Source organism: Primulina tabacum, chromosome 14, assembly GCF_025594145.1.
Source record: "Primulina tabacum isolate GXHZ01 chromosome 14, ASM2559414v2, whole genome shotgun sequence".
NCBI lineage: Eukaryota > Viridiplantae > Streptophyta > Magnoliopsida > Lamiales > Gesneriaceae > Primulina > Primulina tabacum.
In genome coordinates this window covers 34,552,163-34,560,251 of record NC_134563.1, presented here as the reverse complement: position 1 = coordinate 34,560,251, position 8,089 = coordinate 34,552,163, and the positions used below count along the sequence as shown (strand labels likewise).

General features: G+C 36.7%; 1 protein-coding gene across 1 annotated transcript; it reads right to left on the bottom strand.

Annotated features, from left to right (window-relative positions):
• Positions 1–377: 377 nt before the first annotated feature.
• Positions 378–7,830, bottom strand: LOC142524074 (ABC transporter G family member 24-like). Its single transcript, XM_075627808.1, has 14 exons — positions 7,380–7,830; positions 6,987–7,063; positions 6,168–6,428; positions 5,778–5,841; positions 5,536–5,682; positions 5,381–5,415; positions 5,127–5,200; positions 4,050–4,945; positions 3,360–3,656; positions 1,831–2,316; positions 1,389–1,537; positions 884–1,173; positions 662–795; positions 378–582 (listed from the first exon to the last, which is right to left on the bottom strand). The coding sequence occupies exons 1-14, from the start codon at positions 7,619–7,621 to the stop codon at positions 426–428; spliced, it is 3,309 nt and encodes a 1,102-aa protein (XP_075483923.1). The 5' UTR covers positions 7,622–7,830; the 3' UTR covers positions 378–425.
• Positions 7,831–8,089: the final 259 nt, after the last annotated feature.

Below are 8,089 nucleotides of genomic sequence, written 5' to 3'. Positions count from 1 at the left end.
CGGACACTGAGGACTAGAGAGAATGAAGTAGATGGAAGAGGACACCGAGGAATAGAGAGTATGAAGTAGATGGAAGAGGTCAAGTGGGGAAACTTATAGTGGAGATCAATAGACAATTCTTGAGATTTAAAAATATAAAAACTGAAGTTTGGTCATCATTTTTGTGTATATGGTGGGAAAATTTTAGGCCCGATCTCGTGGCTTGGCTTGCGGGTGCTGCTGCTGATAAAGATTGCCTCCAAGGATCAAATTTGTGGCTGATAAAGCAGTTGGTTTTGTTTACACTATGCATCGTCTCTTAACATGAATGTACGTATGCAGGTCTATCAAACTCATCAACATTTGGCTTTCGCGACAGGGGTGGATGTAAATTATTAAACCAAAAAGAAACTGAAGATCATCCCAAGAGTGCTCAATGTTTCAACTCACTTTTTTTGGAGTGTTACCATACCAATGAAAGCGATGGCTCGACAGATTATACCAGCAAGAATTAGTGTGCATAAACGAAGAATCCAGTGATGAACATTGTACCCATATTTGAGTAACGCACCACAACGGGTTAATAGCCACACACCATAGTACCTGAAATTCAAATATACAAGAAAGAAAAGCCAGTTTAAATGTCAGAAAATTAAGGACACTAGTAGATGTTGCAACCTACCGTTCTGCATTTGCAATAACAAACGCTTCTAAAGCCCACTTTGGATAACAAAAATCTGCTAAAAGTTTCACGAATTTGCTCCCATTCGTCTGAGTCGAGAGGAGAGTCAAAACAACAGGAAGCAATACTGAGCACTGCATGAATTGTAAGATTCAAATCGACGTTCTTATAGAAGATCAAACTATAACGATAATAGTTATTTAGATAGAGCTATCAATTTACCAGCTGAGAGGGACCAGGTTCAAGAAAGATGGCCATCACATAGCCAATACCAGTAACACAGTAAACAAGGCAGAGCAAGACGATGTAATTATATGCAAAGGACGATCTTGGATTGCTGAAGAAGTAAAACATTGAGAGATAGACTACAGGTTTTATCAGGGTATTGAATAGGTCGACAGTGTCTTTGGACACAAAATGAGCTAGGCTGCTAATGCCAGAAGCACTCTCCCTCCAGTATTGTAATTTGTCGAGAGAAAATGATCTTAAAGCTGCGATCTTGCACAATAAAGCTGAAATTTGGCTAGTTAGAAACCATGAAGCAAGAATGGCAAACTACTGACGAAGAAAAGTAGGTGAATGTTGAGCAAGTCGTCATGAGAAGGAAGTCAACAAACAATTTTGTAACTTTTGAACCAGGGGACGAAAAAATGTTGACGGTGGGACATGAAAAGATGAACAATTTGTTAAAATAGTACAAGTGACCCTAAAAATTTAATGAACTTACAAACAGCAATTATTGTATATGTATAAGCACCAAATCCAAAGTTCATATCATTTGCCTCGGTCAGTGATCCCAAGCATGCGCCTGCAATTAACAGGATGAGATAGTCTACTGCTTGCGTTTTAGCTTCTCGCAGTCTTTGCTTACCAACCCTGAGACATATAATGAGATCAGAAAAACTAAATAATGATTTTGTTGAAAAAAGAGCAACTAATTTAAGAATATCAACATATAAAAACCCCATTTATATGACCAACATATTCCATTAGAAAAACTAAATAATGATTTTGTTGAAAAAAGATCGACTAATTTAAGAATATCAACATATAACAACCCCCGATTATGTGACCAACATATCCCATTTTTGTTTTCAGCCCTTCTCAAACGGCAACTGCAATTAGGTCAAGTGACATTTCTGATCAAGATCATCTTTGAAATCATGTACCTTCCAAGGAAATACTTATATTGCACAAAAGTACTTGGGGTTCTTCGATTTGACAAGTCAGTCGACCTAAGGAAGTTGTGCCGTATCATGTCACGCTGCCGCTCCACATTGCATTTAACATCTTGCCATACTTCCCCAGCAAATGATCGCTCCTCCGGGACAGAAAAAGGAATCTCATGACCATGATCACCATTCAGCGGGGATGTACCAGGTCCTGCATATTTTCGCAGATCTGATGGCACAGGATAACCATTATGTAGCATCCATCTAACAGGAAGTTCTGTATAACTCACGCCTGAGCTTGAGCTAGTTTTAACCAGTCCCTCCAAAATATCGATAAAGTAATCTGGAGGATTAATACGGTCTGGTATATCGATGCCAAGACTTGAAAAATAATCTTCAACATTTTTTACAGGTCCGTGATAGACAGTAAGACCTCCTCTTGCCAAAAGTATCAAATCATCAAACATCTGGAACAACATATAGCTGCAACAGGAAAATCAATTCAAAGGCTTGTCCTTGAGAAAAATACTAGAATCCCTTTTTTCAACAAAACATCCAAAAATCGAAGTAAATAGGAACTAGAAACTTGGCACATTCCAAAAATAGCCCCTTACAAAAATTGTTTTGTTTATGAGTATTGGATTATGTTGGATGGCATTTGGTTGAATGATTAGTCACGGCTAGTAGACTAACGTCAAACCCTGGACCATAAGCTCGTGCAAGCTAGACTCCACACAATGGGATTCACAAATAATTAATTTATTTTGCTTTTAAGAAATAGTTGATTGATTTATTATCCTTTGGCACCTCTTCCACAATTCGATGCAAATGGGGAGTTACAGTACTACGCCCTTATCGTAGCTTAACACATCCATCCACCAGCGCATAAATTCAAGAGGTGGTTCCCACACAGATAGAACTTTGTCCACAAAGCACTTAGTTCTTGTTGTTCCTGCTAACAACCATTTTTATATCACTTTGTCAAGCCCTATGCCTCGTGTCTCCACAAGCGAGACTTCACCCAATGGAGTCAACTACCAGTTAATGTCTATCCAAATTATATGAAGCACCACGGAAATCCATTATGTAGCCTTATAATCCCATTCATACATCTCACACGATCCAATGTGAGATTGAGTTATTACATCCATATTTGAGTTGGTTGAGATAAATAGAGTAGTTAGTTGGGTGTGATTGTCCTTACGTAGAAAGATTATAATTTATAAACATGAATTATTCTACTTCATGACGAACCAATTTTGTCACAAACTTCTCTCATCCTTCCTCAAAACACCATCATGAATTTCATCAATCTGTGGGATACAAATGATGTAGGTAGCTTTAGCAGTTATTTACCACCACATTAAAATTTTGATTTATTGTTATTCATATAAATGGCACTAGTTCTGTAATTTCTAACAAAATAAGTGCAATCATAAACAAAAATAACAATGTTTAGCTACGTACATTAGCCATGATCAGCTCGTTTCAAAAGTCAAAAACATAATATAGGTTGTTACTGTTACCTTGGTTGATGGACAACCATGCAGATATTGACCCCTTCAAGAGCTTCTCGTCGAAGTGCTCTTAGAAGTAGCTGAGATGATGAGCTATCCAACCCTGAAGTTGGTTCATCCAAAAATAATAATGACGGTTCCATTACCAACTCCAGACCAACATTTACTCGTTTTCTCTGACCTCCAGAGATGCCACGTTTCTCCACTGTTCCAACTAATGAACCCCGTATTGCCTGTAATCCCAAGGCATCAATGACACGCTCAACAATAAGAACCTTATCCGGCTTTCGTAAATCTGCAGACAGTCTTTAAAAATTTTAAAATGTAAATGTCGTTGCATTTTGTAATAAAAAGATTTCATTAGTACATGGGGAAAATAGGGTAAAGATCAAGAACCTGAAATGTTTATAAAGAGTGAAATTGTAAAGACAATTATGTTTCGTTAACAATTATGTTTTCGTTCTACTTCGTCATAAAGAAAGTTCCAAATGCACATACCACATTCTACTATCCAAAAAAGGTCTAGATTACAATATCTATGTACAACAACCATACTAGTGAATGTTCATGAGCCCGTTATTGAATCGTTTCCAAAAAAATGTAACATGTTAAAAAAGTCACAGATCAATTACGTTCGGTTGCTGTTCACATCCCCTGCCCCCTGCATCTACAAAAGGTTCAGTACTAAATATTACATACCTGCATCTTGCACTAAACCATAGATTCTCTTCCACAGTCAAATTCCCATGCACAATATCATCTTGCGGCACAAAACCAATTATTTTTCTGTACGAATGAATAGATATTGCCTTCCCATTAATGAATATCATTCCGCTAACAGTGCATCCAACTGCTTTTCCTGCGAGAGCTGAAAGAAATGTCGTTTTTCCAGCACCTGACGGTCCCATAATAGCTGTGATACGACCAGGTCTTATCTTCCCTGTGACGGACCTCAAAAGATCTTTATGTTTGCCTTTTAGAGTGACAGTTAAGTCTCTGAAAGAAATCTCAATTAGAGGCCGTTTAATAGGCCCTCTGTCCATAGCCATTGAAATGACACCCGAGAACGTAAGGTCCTTGTTGCGCTGCTGCTGAGCTTTCTCTTTTTCAAGTTGTGCGTAAGCGTACTTGAAAATCTGACTGTGAGTATGAATATCCTTTTCTTTTGAGCTTATTTTCTTGCCATTCACTTCTCTAGACTCTAGATCAAAACTCTCAAAACTAGCAGAATCGCCTTCAATCTCATACATCATGTTCATAAGATGGACGGGTTCAGTTTTCTTAGCTTGAGATGGAGTAGGTGACAAAGATGGATACAAATCGGACATAGTTTCACTTTCTGTTTGATTCAAAATTTTAACTTGATCAGAATTTGGAAGATTCTTCTTCGAAAATCTGCCAGAAAATTGAGATCGAAATTCTTGAGAATGCTTTTTGGCAGCTTCTTTGGCAGCTTTCCACCTCGCACGTGCTCGTGTCTTCTCCCTTACAGTTTGTGCCGCTGCTTCTCTGGATTTGGCATATCTCCTTTCTCTTGTGGTAAGAATTTGGTCGGAGCAGTTATATATTATGATCAGAAGGGTACTTAGTGCAGCCTGCCGCATTAGTTGATTATAATTTATCAACTATCCCAAATGCAATTAAACAAGATACTCAAGATGTGAATAAAAACACGATGGGTCACATTAGTGAGGATACATTATCTTATATGTATTGTAATTAATAAAATACGTGTTAAGAAAACTTGGAAACACAGTCAAATTCGAGTTTACTTACAATTAGCATAATACCATATGCATGAATATCTTGGGTTTCTGTTTTGGCATCGCATGTAGTCAACTTGAAGCATCCTGACATGGTTGTCATTGAGATGGGTTGAAAAATGTCCGAATAATAAATGATTTTGAAAATAAGTATCCAGTTGTTAATAATCTATTCCAATACAAGCTTTCACATACAGCTATGGCAAGGACCGAGAAAGAGGGAGAAAAGAAAGAGAATAATATGGCGTGCATTAACTCGAAACTTACGTTTCTCATCCGTTGAACCCATTGGACAGTAATTCCTGATATTTGGAAAACAAGTATTAGTATTGTATTTGAAATTAAATGATGCAATTAAAATAGAAGTCTAAAAAAAATCAAAAAAATCGTATTTTGACAGTTTTTGAGATAACAATCACTACCCACTGCTGCAAGGCTTTGTCTCAGTACTTGAGGGGCAATAGGAACCAGCCGTACAAAACAACTCATCACTTGAACGAGCATCTGTCCACACATTTGCACCACCACAAGTGTGACTTGAATTTCCTGGAGGTGGTTTGTAAGAATATCTGTAGATTCCTACTAATAAATATGTTATACACATTATATGATGGAAAAACGCTAAGTTTAAAGAAGCATCATCACATGTATAAATCGTACTTACGGTGCACACATGCTTGTACTAGGATTGAAGGTAGCGAGTGGACAGTAGGAACCCAATGGACATGCTTCAATTGAAAAAGAAAAATTTGGAAGGATGTCTGTATCAGTTATGAACAACAATAATACTTAAAACCCAGAAATTATCTATTATTGAAAGAGGGATTGCCTAGAGATACAAAAAGATAAAATACCCTTTTGATGCTAAGAAGATTACCGATAATAGGATGCACGAGTCGCATTAATCTGATCAATAGTTTTGTAAAGCTTAATATCAAAATAACATTTTTAAACTTTGGAACAGCCTCATATAGACACCTTAAGAAGATTATATGCAGGTTCAAATATATAACTAACTAAATAATTTAAAGTTGACATTTTCTTGATAACTTACGCATCATGCAAGTGACACCATATGGGCAGAAGAAACCTTCACAGCAAGACTGGCAATCAGATTGCCTCTCAGGTATTTGATGAATATTCTTAAAGTCGGTATGCTCGTCAGAGCCAGTGCTACAAGCCCATCCTGGCTCACAACCAGCAACCCAATGTGTAGAGTTACAGTTCCTATTAGGCTTAATGTGATTCCAACCATTCTTCAAGCTATTAAAGTAAACTTCCATCTCCGCCATATTACATAATCTTGGAGTAACATCTGTGATTGAAAAACTAAGAGGTTCAAAGATAGAAGTGCTAAATTAAACGCTGAAAAAAATTTCAAAGTATGCAATTTATAAAGGTCATAAATTTGATATATAATCCATATTTGGGGTTTGTCTAAAAATTTACTTTGTCTGAAATTCCAATAATCTAATTTTAAACGTAGTTATTCCCCGTGAAAAGATGAAGTCAGATTATAGCAACTTCTAGTCAATTCCATATCAAATGACTCCAAACTTTGATTAGATTCAGGCTAAGCATGTGTCATAAGCTTAGCCATGAATAGATTTTTTTCTTCCAATTTTACTTGAATAATCACGCATGATATTTGTAACAGATCTTGATCTTTCCATCCCACAATCCTAGGTTCCGTATCTTTTATCATGTAACATTGTATTCAATAATCTAGATTTCATGTCCATATATGTCATTAGTTTAGAGAGAAAAACAACAAAAGTTGAAATCTTAATCCTATGTAAATGAATCCATCGACACCTGTCGCTGTGTTTCTAATGAGTTTTTCAAAAAAACAGAGACATGGGTTCCGTATTACCTCCAGTTTTGGCCAGGCAAGCAGCTACAAAACTCAAATCTGATGAAAAATTAAAAGCTGTGTTCCATTCAGCTTCCCTACACATAAATACATAACATGAATTAACAAGTTACACTTTTTGATAGAATAATTTATCATCTCTAAAACCCACCACCAACCCAAAAAACACCCCAAAGGAGGGTGGGGGTGGGGCATTTTTGTTGGTTTCGACATTTTCTTGAAACTTATTGAAAATTTTTAAAACAAAACGGAGAATAAATCTCAATGCAAGTCTTTCACCGTCTTTTGTAAATTTCAGCATTTTATAGGAATCCCCCACCGCACACACCAAACTTTCAGGATTTTCTTGAAATATGTACAAACAAAGTTGGAGATGAGAGTCGAAACACCTACGGGTCCTCAATGCAAAAGCTGTAGTCTTGAATAAGTTTACTGGAGAGAATATCAGAAGTCAGATTATCGAGCCCATTGTACGCTAACCGTGTCAAGAAATCAAGATTCGCTGGATCTTGCAACTTGGGTGGACTGAATTCACCCACTTGACAGCGCACCAACTGCAGGAAACATGACCGGAGAAGCACAATACAGGTAAAGAAAACAAACAACGTGGACGAACCCAGCTTCCTTCTGCTCATAATTATTTTGCCAATCCAGAACACCGCAAATTCGTGGGTTAATCCCAAAGGAGATGGTAAAAAAGTTAGTTCTTCCGCTACTTGAGATTTAGAATCTCTTGGGAAGCCAGACTGTAACTTGATATGGAGGAGAGTTCTTTGAAGCTGATCAGTTGGAATATGGGTTGCCTTCAGTTGGTGTTTCTACGTTTAGCGTACTTGGCCGCACTGTCGTTTTTTTTAAGGATAAATTACATAGTTAACTTAAAAAACACGGTAAATTAATTTTTAACCTCGACGAACTGTTTTTTTTTTTTTAAATGAAATTCATTTGAGAAGGTGATTTTTTAAAAAAATACACTCGAGATAGTCATTTTTTTTAAAAAAAAATAGTTATTTAACCAATTTCTCCCAAAAAAACATATAATAACTTACTTGAGAAAATATAGATATTGTTGAAAATCAAATTATTGAATGTTGAAAATAAGA